An 18,142-nucleotide genomic window follows, 5' to 3' on the forward strand; every position below is an offset into this window, starting at 1 on the left:
TTAAGTTTATTTTTGTTTTTGGAAAGAAAATTGAGACACATGCCTGATATGCATAAATGTGTCAACATAGTCTGTTTTTGTTTGTTGACATTTTTTGATAATTCTCGTTAATTTTTTTGGGGAGATAATTAAAACATGTTACCCAACTGACACTTCAAAAACTCCCACTCACTGCTTGCCGCATGACTTGTTATTAAATTATGCATAATTAGGGATTATTAAGGGGTTCACAAGTCCTACCATACCAAAACTAAGCCAGTTCACACAAGTGAATATTAATTGATCAAGCAGACTGGCCACAAGGCGGCAACTCCCGTTTGACAGGCATGCGTTTCACAAGTAAGCAAGGGGGGTTCACACGCCCGCCATACCAAAAACTAAGCCAGTTCACACTAGTAAATATTTATTAATCAAGGCAACTGGCCATATCCTCATTGATTTCAAAGTTATTCCCTTTAGAATGTTCTTACAAAACAAGTCTCCAAAATGTGAATATAACGGAATATGCACTGTGTGTATTTTGGAGATAACTTTGTTATTTGTTTGGCTATATCTTTATATTTTGTATTTATTTGTTGCTTAGGCATCCTTCTTTCGAAATCAGTTGACTTAGTTGAGATACAAAGTTATTTTAAAAATATATGGCCTCTGAAAATCAGAAACGCAAAAAGTTTTTAAAGTGAAAACATTTTTTCTCTTACAGATTTTTGGCGATATCTCTGTTATTTGTCCGGATACTTATACACATTTTACATCTAACTAATGCTTATACATTCTGCTTTCAAAACCAAAGTCATTTTATTACCACATACCGATTGCTTTCAAAGTTATGGCCCCTAGGACATGCTTACGGAAAAAATCTCCCGAATTTAGAAATTTCGACAAATGTGTATTTTCGGCTATATCTTGGGTTGTTGTTTGGTTATGTAAACATATCTTGGATCAATTAAAAGGTAAGACCTTCTTCTTTCAATATCCGTAAAAAAAGCACCGGTACATAGTCTTCTTAAAAAGTTATGGTTTCGAAAAAACGATAACGCAAAAAAATTGCAAATTTCAAAATTTTGTCATTTGTCAATTTTTGCCGATAGCTGTGGTATTTCTTCTGGCACATCAATAAAATATACATTCAATTAAATCTTAAATCCTCTGCTTACAAAATTGAAACAAATTTTATGGTGAAAACATTATTGATTTTTAAGATATGACCTCCAGAATGCGCTTACGGAAAAAATCTACCAAATTTCAAAATTTCGACAGATTTGATGTTTCGGTTATAACTTAAGTATTTGTTACATTATATTGACATATCTTACATTAGTGTAAAGCTATGATACTCTTCTTTCAAAATCCGTAAAAATAGCAGCAGTACATAGTCTTCTTAAAAATATATGGTCTTAATAAAACGATAACACAAAAAACTTTTCAACTTCAAAATTTTTTCAATTGTCAATTTTTGCCGATAGCTGTGGTAATTCTTCCGGTACATCAATATAATATACTTTAAATAAAAGCTTAAATTCTCTGCTTTTAAAATTAAAACAAATTTTATGCCGAAAACGTTACTGATTTTAAAGTTATGGCTTCTGGAATGCGCTTACGGAAAAAATCTCCCAAATTTAAAAATTTCGACAGATGCAATGTTTCGGCTATAACTTAAGTATTTGTTAGATTATATTAACATATCTTACATCAGTGTAAAGCTATGACACTCTTCTTTCAAAATCTGTAAACATGGAACCGTTACATAGTTTTCTTAAAAAGTTATGGTTTTGAAAAAACGATAACGCAAAAAAATTGCAAATTTCAAAATTTTGTCATTTGTCCATTTTTGCCGCTGGCTGTGGTATTTATTCCGGTACATTAATATAATATACATTATATTAAAGCTTAAATCCTCTGCTTTCAAAATTGAAACAAATTTTATGGCGAAAAATCTATAGATTTCAAAGTTATGGCCTCTAGAATGCGCTTACGGAAAAAATGTATCAAATTTAGAATTTTCGACATATTTGATTTTTTGGCTATAACTTAAGTATTTGTAAGATTATCTAAGCATATCTTATATCAGAGTAAAGGTATGAGACTCTTCTTTCAAAATCCGTAAAAATAGCACCGGTACATAGTCTTCTTAAAAAGTTATGATCTCAATAAAACGAACACGCAAAAAACTTTCCAACTTCAAATTTTTTTCATTTGTCAATTTTTGCCAATAGCTGTGGTAATTCTTCTGGTACATCAATAAAATATACAGTCAATTAAAGCTTAAATCCTCTGCTTCCACAATTGAAACAAATTTTATGGCAAAAACATTATTGATTTTTAAGATATGGCCTCTAGAATGGGCTTACGGAAAAAATCTCCCAAATTAAAAATTTCGACAGATTTAATGTTTCGGCTATAACTTAAGTATTTGTTAGATTATATTAACATATCTTATATCAGAGTAAAGGTATGAGACTCTTCTTTCAAAATCCGAAAACATTGCATCGCTACATAGTCTTCTTAAAAAGTTATGGGGTCGATAAAACGATAACACAAGAAAAAATGCAAATTTCAAAATTTTGTCATTTGTCAATTTTTGCCGCTAGCTGTGGTATTTATTCCGGTACACCAATGTAATATACATTAAATTAAAGCAAATGTCCTCTGCTTTAAAAATTGAATAGCATTTTATGACAAAAACTCTATAGATTTTAAAGTTATGGCCTGTGGAATGCTCTTACCGAAAAAGAATGCTAAATTTAAAGATTTCTGCATGTGTATTGTTGTAGATATAACTTTGGTATTTTTCTAGTTATATACACATATTATATATCGCTTTGTAGCTTGGACATTCTGCTTTCAAAATCTGTCAATGAAGTCAATATATAAGGTCCTTTTAAAAGGTTATGGCCTCTGACACACGATAACGCAAAATATGTAAAAGGTTTGTTCATTTTTGCGCTTGTTGACTTTTTGGTGATATCTCTGTTAATTGTTTGGTTATTTCTACATATCTTACATCAAATTAAAACTTATGACATCTGCTTTCGAAAAAATATTTGACCAAAAGGCTTAAGAAGAAAATGTCTCAAATTTGAAAATGAATCTTATTGATATAAGGGAGAGATAAAGAAACTGCAACTGCTGTCATTTCTAAGCCACTCTTCCGACAGCTGTTAAAATTATTCCAGTGACAACTCATTATATTGTTTACAAGCGTACAAAATCATTTTGGTCAGAACTTTCCAGAAAAAAAGTTATTCGTGATGGAATTCAAGCGTGTGATTGTGTGATTTTTTTATTTTTGGCTGGAAAAGCACAAGTGGCTATCGCTAGAGTACTCCAGCATTTAAAAGTGAATACATCTTTTGTGTCTCGTACCATCGCTCGTTACCGTGATACTGGTAGCGTAGCCCGACGAAGTCAAGGAAGTGGACGGAAGAAAACAGCAATACCAGCAGAAATGGCTCGAAAAATAAAGAAGCGACTTGATCGAAAACCGCGTCGAAGTGGCCGAAAAATGGCTCGTGAGCGGAACATATCGCAATATTCCATTCGGCAAATATTGAGAAATGAGCTCGGGGTAAAGCTTTTGAAGTTCCAAAAAGTGCAAGAACTTACACCGCAACAGAAAGAAAATAGACTCATAAGAGATAAAAAGCTGCTTCGCTCGTCGTCCAGCATTTTGTAAACAAACAAAATGACCGTGTTTACTTGCCAAAGAGGTCGGCTGAAAATGTGCACCTTCGGTTGGCCACCAGAACTTAAGCGCCGGCCATGAGGATGGTGTGGACCACCATAACAGCCGATGGTCGCTCACCGTTCGTATTAATCGACCGTGGCATGAGAATAAATTCCGAATGTTATCGCGAAAATATTCTGGAGTGTGTATTAAAGTCTTGGGCACATTTTGGCCGCAGACCTTGGACATTCCAACAGGACTCAGCACCATGGCACTCAGCACCCAAGAATGGTTACAAAATTAGGTTCCTCGCTTCATTTCCAGCGCAAATCTCCGGATACCAATCCGCTGGACTATTGTGTCTGGAGTATTTTGGAAAGCAAGGTTGGCGCACTAAAAAATACCAAAGTGTCGATCACCTCAAGCAAGCGCTTCACCGGAAATGGGCCAAAATACCGCAGAGCATCATTCGGGCAGTGTGTGACTGTTTCATTGACCGTTTGAAGGCCATAATTCCTGTGCCCAAGGCGACCAATTCGAACAAATCTAAACTTATTCTAAAATTTGATGCTATTTCCGACCTTGTTTTTGCTTTGAATCAATAAAATTTAAAAAACAATGTAAAAATTTTGGCGTTTGACTTTGTTGCAGATTTTTTTATCTCGCCCTGTATTGAAAAAGCGCAGGGGTTCTCAAAAAATTTCTGAAAATTTTTCGCGGAAAATATTCCAGAATGTTCATTTTTTTTTTTTTTTTTTTTTGAACAAATTCAGGAGTTTTTTAGAAAAAAAACTTTGAAAATCCATAACTTTCTCAAGTCACCCCTGGAAAACCAACCACATTATATCCATCCACTTTATGTTTCATACTATTCTTTACTAATCCCTCTCAGCTTTCCGATTCAACCATTCTGCATCTGCATCCCTAACAAAATTATCGAAAAAAAAACCCCAAATGTCAATGTGTCAACATTTGAAGTGACTGAGAGAGAGAGAGGGAGATGCACCCCAGCATTTTCCATTGTTTTGAGCCAAACTAATTATATGACAACAAAAACAATAACAATAACACATGTTCAATTATTATATTACAACACAACAATAGCAACAAAATAATTTACTTTAATTTATTTTAATGCCAATTTCAAATGCATGGCTTGGTCTGGTTAACTGACAAGTTAGAAATGCCATCTCCGCTCCCCCTGCTCCCGAGCCACACACATATTCTCGAAGTCGGGCTATAAAATAAACAGGGTAAGTAGGGATAGGTTTTTGTTTTCAAAACAAAATGTTTTTAAAATTTAAATGCATATTCTAGATCAGATGAGAAGAGACATTGACACCAGTGATGCTAACTGCTCCGATGTAAAAATCGCTACAGATAAATTTTTCATCTACGAGTGGAAATACATAAAGCGCATATTTAATTGGCTTAAGTCATCGGCTGACTTCTTGGTAGATGAACAAAAGAGTTTTAGGTTGACTTAGTTCGATTTTGGCTCTAGGCTCCTTTTTTGATTTCCGAAGAAGCCAGCCAGATAAGCGCTTTATGTATTCCCATCTTACATATAAAGTTTCTATACAAGGCCTATATAAGGTCGGTTAAAGTACATTATTGAGAATGGATATTTAAATTTATCTTAAACAGCCAAAGTCGCTACTGTAGCGATTATTTATTTTTATGCGTCAAAAATCACCGAAAATAGCTGTAAAACCACCAAGTTGGCATTCCTGATTGACACGTTGTTTTGTTTTTTTAAAGATCTCTCTCCAACTGTCCCCATCTCTCTCTCTCTCTCTCTCTCTCTCAGACTCAGAGAAACGAATTCTCAGAGTTCACATTGTTTGGTAATGAATTGGTTGAAATATAAACGGTAAAATTTCCCGTGAGAGAGAAAGAGAAAACAAAGATTAGAATAGAAAATGCATGAATATAAAATGAAATGGGAAAAACAATGGGATTTTTTTTTTCAATGGGAAAGTATTGTCACCTGTCAGGTAGTTAAAAAATATAGAATAAAAAAAAAAAAACAATTGTTCAAATACATTTGAAATGTGGTATGTCTTTGATGTTTATGACTGGAAATTGTATGGTAATGAAACGAGTTGTCAGAAGAGAGTATTTCGCTGAAGGTTTGGAAGCAAAATTTCATGGATTGTACATAGATATTTTATAATTTCCCCCAAGAAAATTGACGATGTTTGAAAACATTTTTTAGATTTTCATACATTTTAATTGGTTTTTTTTTTTCGGAAAAATATGGAGATTTTCAAGAATTTTATGAGAAGACCTGTATATTTTTAATCATTTTTCCGAAATAGTCTTGGGTTTTCAAGGAGTGCTTTGAGAAAGTTATGGATTTTCATAGATTTTTCCCAAAAAACTCCTGAATTTGTTCAAAAAACTTGAACATTCTCAAGGATTTTCCGCAAAAATATTTGCAACAGCAAAAATATTAAGATTTTCAAGATTTTTTTGAGAAGGCCTTTGAATTTTCAATCATCTTTCCGAAAAATGTCGTTGGTTTTCAAGTAGTGACTTGAGAATGATATGGATTTTCATAGATTTTTCCCAAGAAACTCCTGGATTTGTTGTGAGAAATTCGTGAATAGTTTTTCCATGGAATATTTTTGGAAAACTTGTAGATTTTCCATTTTTTTAGTATTGAGTATTATTATAAAATATAATTATGGAAGCAATGATAACTTTTTGAAAAACCTTTTAAATAAACTTTCAAGTTTTCAAGTATTAAGAAAAAAACTTTAAGATTTTTAATATTTTTCCCTCGAAATGAATTGAATTTTCACAAAAATTTAATAGAATATCGTACATTTTCAAAGAGGAAACTTGGAGATTTTCAATATCTTTTCTAGGAAACCTTGGGTTTTCAAGGACTTTCCCGAGAATTTCACAGATTATTCAATAACTTTTCCGAAATAAGTTAAGACTTTCAAATAAACTTTCATTGAAGATTTTTTTTCATTTTCAAGGATTTTCTCGAGGAATTCGAAGATTTTCAATAATTTTCCAAAGAAAATATTTTTTAGAGAACTTCCCGGAGAACTTGTAATTTTTTCAATAAATTTTTAGAGGAACTTTCACATTTTCAGGTATCTTTCCGATTAACTCGTGTATTATTGGTAACTGTTCTTTCGAGAAACTAGAACATTTTTAATAATTTTCTTGCGAAACTCTTAAATTCTAAACAAAAATTTCGAAAAAATACACACTTAAATTTTAGAGAAAAATTATGGATTTTCATAGACTTTCTTAAGAAAATCGAGGATTTCAAATTAGTTTTTCGGGGAAACTTTTAGAGAAAACAGTCAATATTTAAGGACTTTCCAAGAATCTTGGAAATTTTCAATAATTTTTCGAGAAAACCTTAAAGTTAAGACTTTCAAGAAACTTTCATAGAAGAGATTGAATTTTCAAAGATTTTCCCGGGAATTCGAAGATTTTAAATTATTTTTGAAATAAAAATAGTGAATTTTTGAGAACTTTTTCGTGAAACTCGTAGATTTTCCTCAGTTTTTTTTTTTTTTTTTTGAATTTATAAGAAAAGATTCTTGACATTTCTATATTACAAATTATAAGTTATTTATATTAAATTGGCAATTTACTTGATCCATTTTATTTTATTTACTTGTTGCAAAATGATCAGGCTTAATCGCATTATTGTTGTTTTTATAAAAACAAAGTTTATTTGTGGAGAACCATGGTAATGTTTACCAGGGGCTAAGGCAGAGAATACCTAGGTATCGGAAAGAGCCACCAATCCTCATCAGTTCCCTTGTTTTTTTTGTCTGGGATATTATCTCCAGAAGTTATTTTAAAAATAACCCCTATGACAAAAAACTTTTTTTACTCAAGTGACGAGATCATAAGTTCATTAGAAGAGGAACCAAAGAATTAAATAAAACTAAAATTCTTTTGGAAAATTTTTATTTAATTCTTTGGTTCCTCTGGACTAATTTACGAACACAATTGTTTGCGTAAACATTTCATGATTTAGATGTAAACTCACCTGGTTCAAAAGAGAACCCCAAGTAAACTTGCCTAGTCTAAATCAGGGCTAAGGGGATTTGTTTTCAGCAATTTTCGTTTTTCACCACTTTCTTATTTTGTGATTTAAATGTTTATATTTTTATTGTCATTTATATCACTCTCTCTCTCTCTCTCTCTCCTACAAACAGAGAGTTGCCGCAAGTAAGCTTGCCTAGTGTAAATGTGAACCATGTTTAATTTGCGGATTTTTGAAAGCAATGACCTTTGTAATTCCATTTCATGTTATTGAAAAAAAAAACAAAATCTCCATTAAAACCACAGACTTGAATAAATCTTTTAAGAACATTTTACACACACACACTATAATTCAATATTTAATTTTAATTTTTATTTATTTTTTGTGACATTTTGATTTTATTTTCAGTTTTTCTTTCATTTTTTGTTTGTCATTTGATACGGTCACCTAATAACCTGTAAAGGTGATATTAACAGTTCATTGATCCATATTTTGTGCGTACACAAAAGTTAAACGCTTATTTTTCGCTTGAAATCGAAAATTTTGTAAATCTTGTTTTTGTTGTTGTTGTTGGGCAAAAATCAATGTCAAACATTAAACAACGTCACAAACGTGTATGCCATATTTAAAAAACCAAATAAGCGTTGGCCTAACTAAACATTTGGATCCAATAATTTTGAAGGAATTCCATTTGGTTTTATTTGTTGGTGTTTTTTTTTTTTTTTTTTTTTTTTTTTCAACAATTTCCAGTTAAAACACGTTCCATGCTAAATCTTTTCCTCTATTCGAAACCGAAAAGCTATCGAAAAATTTAAAAAAAAAATGTCCAATGAGTTAAATAATTTCGCCATAAAACGCTTTTGGCCTTATAATTGATTTTTTTCGGCTTTGGTAATTGTTGTTGTTTTTTTTTTTTTTCAGTTATCCCGCATTGTAGAGCGTTTTATGTTTTCGTGTGCGCTCTGAAATTATTTAACATTTAATTGTGTCTTTGACTTGCATGCCAAGATTCAGCCGAAAACCGAAATGAAAGTCACGTTATCCGGCTACCAAATTTTGGATGGAAGACAACCAATTTAAATGAAATGTCCATAAAATAAAGAAAAAGAAGAAGAGAAGAGATAAGTTTTGCTGGATTTATGGCGCACCGTTAAAGATTTATGCAGTCCTTGGCAAGTGTTAAATATAAGTGTTTGAAATATATTTATTTATATAAATATGTTTATAAATGTGGACCGAGAATCCGGAGGATGCAGAATTTCTGGAAAAGGTGAAAACAGCAACTCACATTTACAAAAGAATGGTGTTAAAATAAGACAAAAAATGAACAAATGTGAAGCAGCTGAGTTGTGTTGTCTCCAAATGAACTAGTTCAAAGCAACAAATACGTGAATGGAACCTTTGGAACTAGTTCTAACAATGGGCATGGAAATTGAAGAAACAGAAAATGGCAAATGCAATGAAAAACAAAACTTGCCTAAAAACAAATCGCCTGGTGTAAGTCAGAATTTATATTAGTCGAGTTTTCTGGCCCCAATTCTTTGTTTGTAGGAGAGTGGGTATATGGAAAATATGGGAAATAAAATTCTGGTACTGCAATTCCATTCGGGTTTTTATTCTTTTCCATTTAAAAATATAAATAAAATGCCAGAAAAGGTAATAATGAAAAAGAACATTTCAAAAAGTAATTGCCTTGTATAAATACAAGAGGCAAGTTCAAAAGAGAACAATAAAAATTGCCGCGTGTAAATTCGCCTAGTATAAATCAGAAAAAGAAAGATAACCAGTAAAAGAACAGCTAAGTCGAACTGTTTATACTCTCCACCATTCAGAAGGAACTTAAAAATTTAAAAAAAATGCCGTCTAAAAATACCGCTCAAATGAAAACCTTTATATGGGAGCTATACGAAGACGTGGTGCTGGATAAGTAGTTTTTTGTCATAGGCTGTAGTAACGATTCCGAACTTCAAATACGAAATTCGACACAAATCCGATGAAGAATGGCGCTAATATCATCAAAATACCAAATAAAGGGAGGTACGGTGTATGGGGGCTATACTAAGATGTGGACCTGCATTGACAATTTTCTGTCGCAGGTTGTAGTACCCATTGCGAACTTCAAATACGAAATTTGACTCAGTTCTGATGAACAAGGTCGCGAATATCCTGGAAATACCGAATATATCGGAGTGGTGTTATATGGATGCTATAATAAAACGGGGCTAAACTACTCAGAGGGAACTCCTTGTGTGGATTTTCAGACTATTCCATTGGAAAATGTGACTAAAATCATCAAAATACCGAACGTCGGGAGGTAAAGTTATATGGGGGGATGTGTAATATCGTGAAATTCTGTTTCAGGGGGTAAATTACTCACAGAGAACTCCTTGTGTAGAATTTCAGAGAATTGCATTGAAAAATATGGTTAAAATTATCAAAATACCGAATGTCGGGGGTACCATTATATGGGGGCTATACGATATCGTGAACCGATCAAAACAAATTCAAAACTAGTATAATCTTGCCGGTTCTGGAAAAGAGAAAATTTAAACAAATTTCCAAAAAAACTACTGGGAACAAACCATCGCCGTTCAATAATTTAAACGGAGCCACTCTATGCAAAACCGATGTAGATTGAACCATACCCAATGACTTTATAAAACAATTTTTGCAAGTGTTTTAAACTTATCAGCATTTGTATAGACTACCAAAGCACACTCTACAAGTTTCATAATCTATAGCACACCATTTTTTTAATTCTTATTGGTTTTTTAGTGAGTAAATACTGAGAAACAATATTGTAATTCATTTATCAGACACAATTTACTTTCTATTCCCAAAGAAAACGGCTTCGAAAAAGAGCAAAGGAGCGTACGGCCAAAATCAAACTAAGTCAACCTAATAAATATAGGTAGACGCATCGTCACAGCTGCTCGGACAATGAACTGTCAAACTAATTTTGGAATGGAAAATGTTGAATGAAAAATTGATTAAATTTGTAAAAATTATTGTAAAACGCGAATTATAATAACCTCCGAATGACGTCGTATAAGAAAACATATAAAAATCTACTTATATTTGAAAAAAAAAACATTTAATTTTTTTTGACATATCAATGTTCCCAAGCGTTGATGTATCTACCTGTATTCTTCTACCATGTTTGTTCCTCTACTAAGAAGCCTTAACAGCAATTATCAAGCCTTAAAGCAACAGTCAAACAAAAAAAAATACACATTTCTCTTCGTTGCTAAGCATTAAATGCTGTCAAAGCAAACTCTACAAGTTACATGGTCTGTAGCACACTTAATTTTTTTCTCCTTCTTATCGGTTTCCATTTACTCACTAAGAACCAAATTTTTCAATTGTTATTATGCTGCTTAGCTTTATTTAAGACAAAATTATGTCATATTTCCAAGGGGGAGCACAATTAACAACAACAAACAAGTTTAAAAGTAACAATCCAATTAATATATTACACAAATTTCTTGCAAAAATATAAAAAAAACACCAATTCCTCACGTAACTCAAAGTGTGAGAGAGCGGTTGAGCTGAGAGACGTTAGAATGACAGCAAAGCCGCCAGTGGTCATCGGTTGTCTTTTGTTGCAGAAATTAACACGGAACACAATTATAAAAGAAATAACTTGTCAAAAAGTATTGATGTGTGACCCAATAAAATATTTAACAGAAAGCAATCAGGCAGCCGTTAAGAAAATACATACATAATTTAATGAAATCAAATTAACACCTCACCTCATTTTTCTGTGTGTGTGTGAGAGAGACAGGGAATGCCCATAATGCACTGACCTTTCGTTATCAATTGTGGAATTTACAAGCAAAGGGATAATGTGTAAAATAAAATAATTCTATGGAAAATTCTGTGAAAAGCTATCAACAACAAGCAACAGTTCAGGAAATTAAATAAATACATACATAATTTCCACCCATTTGCCCATCAATGAAAAAGAAAAAAATAAAAAAAAACCGCCAACACATCACCTAATGTACGTGTGAGAGGAAGGGAGAGAGAGAGAGAATGGGACACGAAAGTAGTTAGAAGGCAGTAACTTTGAAAGCAGCTGTTATCATTTGCAAAACAAACGAAAACAGACAAAATTTCAATGGGAATTTATGAGGAAGAGGGCAAGTAATAATCCCAGGGAACCTGTAGCAGCAACAGTTAAGAAAATTAAATACAAAATATTTACATAAATATGATCAATAATTAATAAAATAAAACCAATGTGTCAAAAAAACCGCCAAAAACTAATTTCTTCTAAATTCTTCTTCTTCAAACAATGAAAGAAATGAAATATTGTAAGGAATTTGTGAAAAAAAAAACGGTTTTGTGAAACTAATTGAGGATCCTCAAATAGTGGTTAAAGATATTAAGCCCATAAATTAAATAAAAGAAAATTAAGTTGTCAATGAACCCGCCAAAACATTAACTCATCTAATAAAGGAGAAAGGGAATCAAATTAAACCTCCATCTCTCACCTCATCTGAGTACGCGTGAAGGGGAAAAGAACAACAAAAATGAAATGAACAGCTGCTACTTCACTTCCACTTCAACAAATGGAAAAATTCAGGCCTAATTTCAATGTAAAACAGTTTAAAAATTTTTCATATTTGAAAATGCGAGTGTTATGTGAAAATTACCTGTGACCTTTCAAAACCATCTGGATTCATGGTTGGCATCAAATAAATATCCGTTGTGTTCACCAATTCGGCAACATCGAAATTTGTTTGATAGTTATACAGCAGATACTGGGCCAAATAGACCAACATCTGGCGGCCAATTGTTTCGTCACCATGCATATTGCCAATATATTTGACCATGGGTGTCAGCAGATTACGTTGACGCATATTCCGGCCAATGCGTAGCAATACCAAAGATCTTCGCTCCAAACTGCGACCAATTGTTTCGACCTGGGCATTTTCTGGAAATTGCTTGGCCAAACGGGCAAATAGATCCTCAATATCACCCTGTGAGGCATAGTAGGGTTGCTGGAGAAAACTTTCATCTTCTTTAATAATATAACCTTGACATAAACTTGGTATGCCAATAATCACAACAACAAGAAAACAGCATAATGCAAATGAATAACGAAGATGATGATGATGACGACGACGAGACGTCGTCGTCGTGGATGACGCCGAATGTAGGTGTCTCGTTGAATTGAATGTCAACATTGTGTGGCTTTGTGGAGTGCTGCTTCTTCTTCTACTTTTTTCGTTTTCCTTTTTGCCAAGTATTGCAAAAACCCTCTAGTGTGGGGGAGCGAGAGAGAGCACGAGTGAGAGAAAGTGCGTATTGGGGGAGAGTAACAGCTGTTACACTTGTGTGATATTTGTGTGGGTTGGTTTGACGTGTTTCAACTGGGGTTTACGTCGTCTACTAATCTTGTTGTTGTTGCTGTGTTTGTTGTGAGCTATTAATATTCCTTATCGCCGTTAGTAGGCAATTCACAATAGATGGCTTTATTTGGGTGGCATGAACACCCTCTCTATTTAATTTTGTGATGGGAGTGTGGCGGGTTTTAAGCAAAAATTGTTGCTTTATTTTTCTATGTCGTCGCTGACGTTTATCTTCTCGCTTCCTTAATCCTTATCGAATGTGTGCGTGGGTGGCAAATTGTATAGATACTTGCTGTTGTTATTGTTGTAAATTTCTGATTAATTTCTTATAGAATTTCCAGGAATTTAATGGATACACTTTCTCTGCAGGTTTTCTATTTCTTTTATTTTTTTATTTTTAAAGACGAAGTTATTTTTTTTTAATGGAACAACGTTTACATTTAAAATAAATAAATCTTTGGTATACTTAAAACGCAAGTCTTTTATTATTTTCTTTTTTTGTTGTTGTTTGTCTGTTAACCTTACGGAAGTCTTTTTGTTGGATAGATAGGTAGATATACGGATGTGTTTGAAAGTCTGGAATTCTTAGCTGTTGATTATGCTAGAAATGTTTCACTTTGGCTTGAGTTAACGAACAACCAAATTAACAATTTTATGTTAATTTAATAGACACGAGTGGGATTTTAGATGAACTTTTATTTCGAAGGAGTTTTATTTTTTTTTCTACTTTTTCCTTAATGTTCTTCTTGTTCGTTGCGTTTCACTTGCTCGATTGTTATTCACGCTCTACACGTCTAGAATAGCAAAGTTTTTTTTTTTGTTCGCTTCACACATTGACCTGTGTTTTATTTAGAGCTTGCGGTGAGCTGGTGCTGCCTGCTCTATTGATTTTAGCCGCTGCTAAATTTAAGTTTTTTGTTTCAAACTAGCTGCCTATCCGTATCCGCGTTAACTTGCTGCTACTACTCTCAGGCATAAGTACAAATAACTGACTGATGAATGGGAATACAACATCAGAGCCATTTAACGGTGGGATTTTTGTTCATAACATTGGCTGGTTGGTTGGTCGATTCGTTTTAGGTTGACAGCCAGCCCGACATGCTTAGTAAGTCTGTATTCCATAACTTTTAATAACAGCTCCAAAAACAAACAACAACAACAACGGCAGCAGCAACAGCAAAAGAATGCAGGCGCATTGTAATGTTTTGTTTGTCATTTGTTTGCAAGAGAATCCCAGAAAATTTGAGATAGAGAGAGCGAGTGTTTGCAAAATGTTGTGAGAGTGCATTTGTTTTGACAGGGGTAGCTAATGACAATGTTGCCATATGAAATGGGACTATTCGACAAATTTGGGGATAATTTCATTACAATTGGAAATTGGATTTTTAATTATGAAATAAATAAATAATAGGATAATATATATAGAATAAATAATAATAAATTATAGAATGGAATTTTATGGAAAATGTAAACGAGAGGAAATTTCTGGAATAAAAAATGCCTCACACTTGTCAAGTTAACATAGAGAAGTGCATGTCAAGTGAGGGAAAATTTTATATATAATTTGATCTGGTTGATCTAAGAATAGATGGAATTTTACAGGACTTTTGAGGATAATTATTCACAAAATCATCGAAACAGAGATATTTAGTAGACCAGTGGCATAACTGGATATTAAACGAAAAAAAAAAAATAAATAAATAAAAATCCTTTCTTCAATATTTGAAAAGAAGATAAAGATAATATCAAAAATATTAGTATGTGCTTGTAATAATTCGAATTGTCCGATTCTGCGGTAAAGTTATTTTTTTTGTGTTATTTTTTTTATATTTGGCTGGAAAACCACAACTGGCTATCGTTAGGGCAGATGCGTAATTTAGCACAAGACGCAAGTCTAGAAGTAGACCAATTAAAAATTGATTTCCGTTGACCTAATAATGGAGTATTTTGCCCGAACTTAGAAGGCATTGGGTCTACTGTAAAAGTTATGGCATCAAAAAACAACGAAAGATTTTTTACTTATGAAAATTTAAAGTTGAGAATACATAGAAAGCTTTTTTACTGGTTTAAGTAATGGGCTGGCTTCTCCATAAAAGAAAACAAGTAAAAAAGCTGTAAGTTCGGCCGGGCCGAATACCCTCCACCATTTGAGACGAATTTGGGAATTCTCAAAAACAATAAAATCTGTCAAAAATTTTGTTAAAGTCTTAAAAATACCGAATGTAGCTATTATATTAGGGTCTATACGACGACATGGACTTGCATAGGTAACATTTGTCATAGACCATTACAATATTCAAATGTAGCTAAAATCATCAAAGTACCGAATATTGGGAGGTACTGTTATATGGGGGCTATACGAAGACGTAGACCTGCAAAGACACTTCTCTGTCTTAGGCTGTGGTATTCATTACGAACTTCAAATATCAAATTTGAAACAGTTCCGGTGAATTATGTCGCTAAAATCATCAAAGTACCGAATATCGGAAGGTACTGTTATATGGGGGCTATACGAAGACGTGGACCTGCAAAGACCATTTTCTGGCTTAGGCTGTAGTATCCATTACGAACTTCAAATCCCAAATTTGAAATAATTCCAGTGAATAATGTCGCTAAAATCATTAAAATACCGAATACGGGGAGGTACCATTATATGGGGGCTACACGAAGACGTGGACCTGCACAGACAATTTTCTGTCATAGGCTGTAGTATTCATTACGAACTTCAAATACCAAATTTGAAACAGCTCCGGTGAATAATGTCGCTAAAATCATCAAAATACCGAATATTGGGAGGTAAAGTTATATGGAGGCTATACGAAGACGTGGGCCTACATGGCCCATTTTCAATACCAAAAGGCCTGAAGACATAACATACATTTGAGTAAAATTTTATCAATCTACTTTAATTCGTTCGGAAGCTAGAGTGATTTCCACAGACGGACGGACGTCGCTATATCGACTTAGAATTTTATGCTGATTCTGAATATATATACTTTATGGGGTCTACGACGAATATTTAAAGATGTTACAAACGGAAGGACAAGGTTAATATACCCTCCTTTCCAAGGTGGAGGGTATAAAAACGGTGTAAGGGTGAACAAGTATTAATTATGGGCAGAAATTTAACTTAGTGAACCTTAAACTCTTTTGTTATTCTACGAAAAAAGCCAGTCGATGACTTAAGTCTCTTCTTTTCCATGAAAATATAGGGTATATACTAAGGGAATGATCGATTTTTACTAAAAAATGATAATTTTTCTAAATTTTTTTCATTTTCTCATTTTTTTGGAGATTATCAATCTTGTTTGGGGTATTATTAAAATTCAAATGTGGCAACACTGTTTCCAGAAACAGACACAATGCGACAAACCACAAAACCTACTCTCTGCGCATTATCACCATTGCCAATTTGCTCGCTTCACACGCTCTCCGTCTCTTTCTCAACTGAAATTATGTTTTTCAACAAAAATGATGTTATGTTGAGAAAAAAAGCCTCTCTGTTTACATATCTCAGTTGATGTCTGCTGCCCACACACACCTACACAGGTACATAGACATGTTGGCATGTGAACCAACAAACAAAGCCCGTTGTTGCTGTAGGTTTTGTTTTTTTGCAAGCCTGCTCTCCTCTACAAATGAGTTTGAAATAAAAACGTAATAAAAAAGCAATACGGAACGGGTTCTGAGCCCAAAGCGTTATCAGCGTTAGATGCACTGCTATTACATTAGGCGATTATTTCGCAGCAATAAAAATAAAAAAACCCAATTTCAAGCTAGGGGCAAAGTTGTAATATTTGCAAATAGAGTGAAACGGAAACTAATGGATGGATTCAATAATTTCCTTATCAGTTCGGCGGGACTTATTGGTGGTATTTTATAAATAGACATACCTATTTACATATAACTCGTTATCACCATTGGAAATGGATTAAGTTTGCCATATTTGCTAGCCATAAAATTTGCTAATTGGTATGGCCCAATTTTTTTAAGCTAACGATTTTTCTTCTTTTGGCACGCACGCAACGAGATCAAACACAGGGTAGTCGAATCGCGCTTAGTTTTAAATGCTTACCAAAAAAAATGTAAACAATAAATTTCAAGGGGAAAAGAGGAAGGGTGGGAGAGAGTCTAACGTTGTCTTAAATTGAAGAGAGTTGAGAAAGCTTTTCATGTGACATCGAAAGAGAGTCTTATTCTCTTTCCAAACTAGTTAGACAAGCTTTCTTGCAAGCCTAGCAAAAGCTTGACTTAGGAAAAGCTAATAGGATGAGATGTACAACACATGGCACCTGAGAACATGATATTTAAAAGGGATTTTAGTCAGTGGACTTTTTGGGGCGATATCTCAAGAATATAAATAGTTAGTGAGAATATAATTTACAGGATGAGATAAAAAACTGCAATAAAGTCAAATGCCACAACTTTTACATTTTTTTTAATTTTATTAAACGATAGCAAAAAATATCGGAAATAGCATCAAATTTTAGAATAAGTTTAGATTTGTTCGAATTGGTCAACTTTGGCACGAATTTTGGCCTTCAAACGGCCAATGAAACCGTCACACGCTGTCCGAATGTTGCTCTGCGGTATTTTGGCCCATTCTCGGCGAAGCGCTTGCTTGAAGTGATCGACACTTTGGTATTTTGTAGTGCGCCAACCTTGCTTTCCAAAATACTGCAGACACAATAGTCCAACGGATTGGTATACGGAGAGTTTGGTGGCCATTGTGAGCTGGATGTGAAGCGAGGAACCTCATTTTGTAACCATTCTTGGCTGGAGCCCATGCTGAGTGCGATGGTGCTGAGTTCTGTTGGAATGTCTAAGGTCTGCGGCCAAAACGTTTGCATGCCCATGGAATATTTTGGCGATAATTTTCGGCATTTATTCTGATGCAACGGTCGATTAATACAAGCGGAGGGCGACCATCGGTTGTTATGGCGGCCCACACCACCATTCCCATGGTGTGCGCTTGAGTTTTGGTGGCCAACCGAAGGTGCACGCATGCTGAGTGCGATGGTTCTGAGTCCTGTTGGAATGTCCAAGGTCTGCGGCCAAAATGTTTGCGTGCCCTAGACTTTAATACACCCTCCC

General features: G+C 33.8%; 1 protein-coding gene across 2 annotated transcripts in view; it reads right to left on the reverse strand.

The window, feature by feature from the left end:
- LOC109613934 (carboxypeptidase D-like) overlaps positions 1-18,142 on the reverse strand; it is a 77,448-nt gene that overhangs the window by 32,906 nt on the left and 26,400 nt on the right. The window contains exon 1 of one of the 2 annotated variants that reach the window (XM_059124306.1): positions 12,350-14,203. The exons of the other annotated variant lie outside the window; for it this stretch is intronic. Within the exon in view, the coding sequence (XP_058980289.1) occupies positions 12,350-12,883 (534 nt within the window). The 5' untranslated portion in view covers positions 12,884-14,203. Of the gene's footprint in view, positions 1-12,349; positions 14,204-18,142 lie in introns of those variants that run through there. 2 annotated transcript variants of the gene reach the window in all.

This window comes from Musca domestica, unplaced genomic scaffold (assembly GCF_030504385.1).
Source record: "Musca domestica strain aabys unplaced genomic scaffold, Musca_domestica.polishedcontigs.V.1.1 278, whole genome shotgun sequence".
Classification (NCBI taxonomy): Eukaryota; Metazoa; Arthropoda; class Insecta; order Diptera; family Muscidae; genus Musca; species Musca domestica.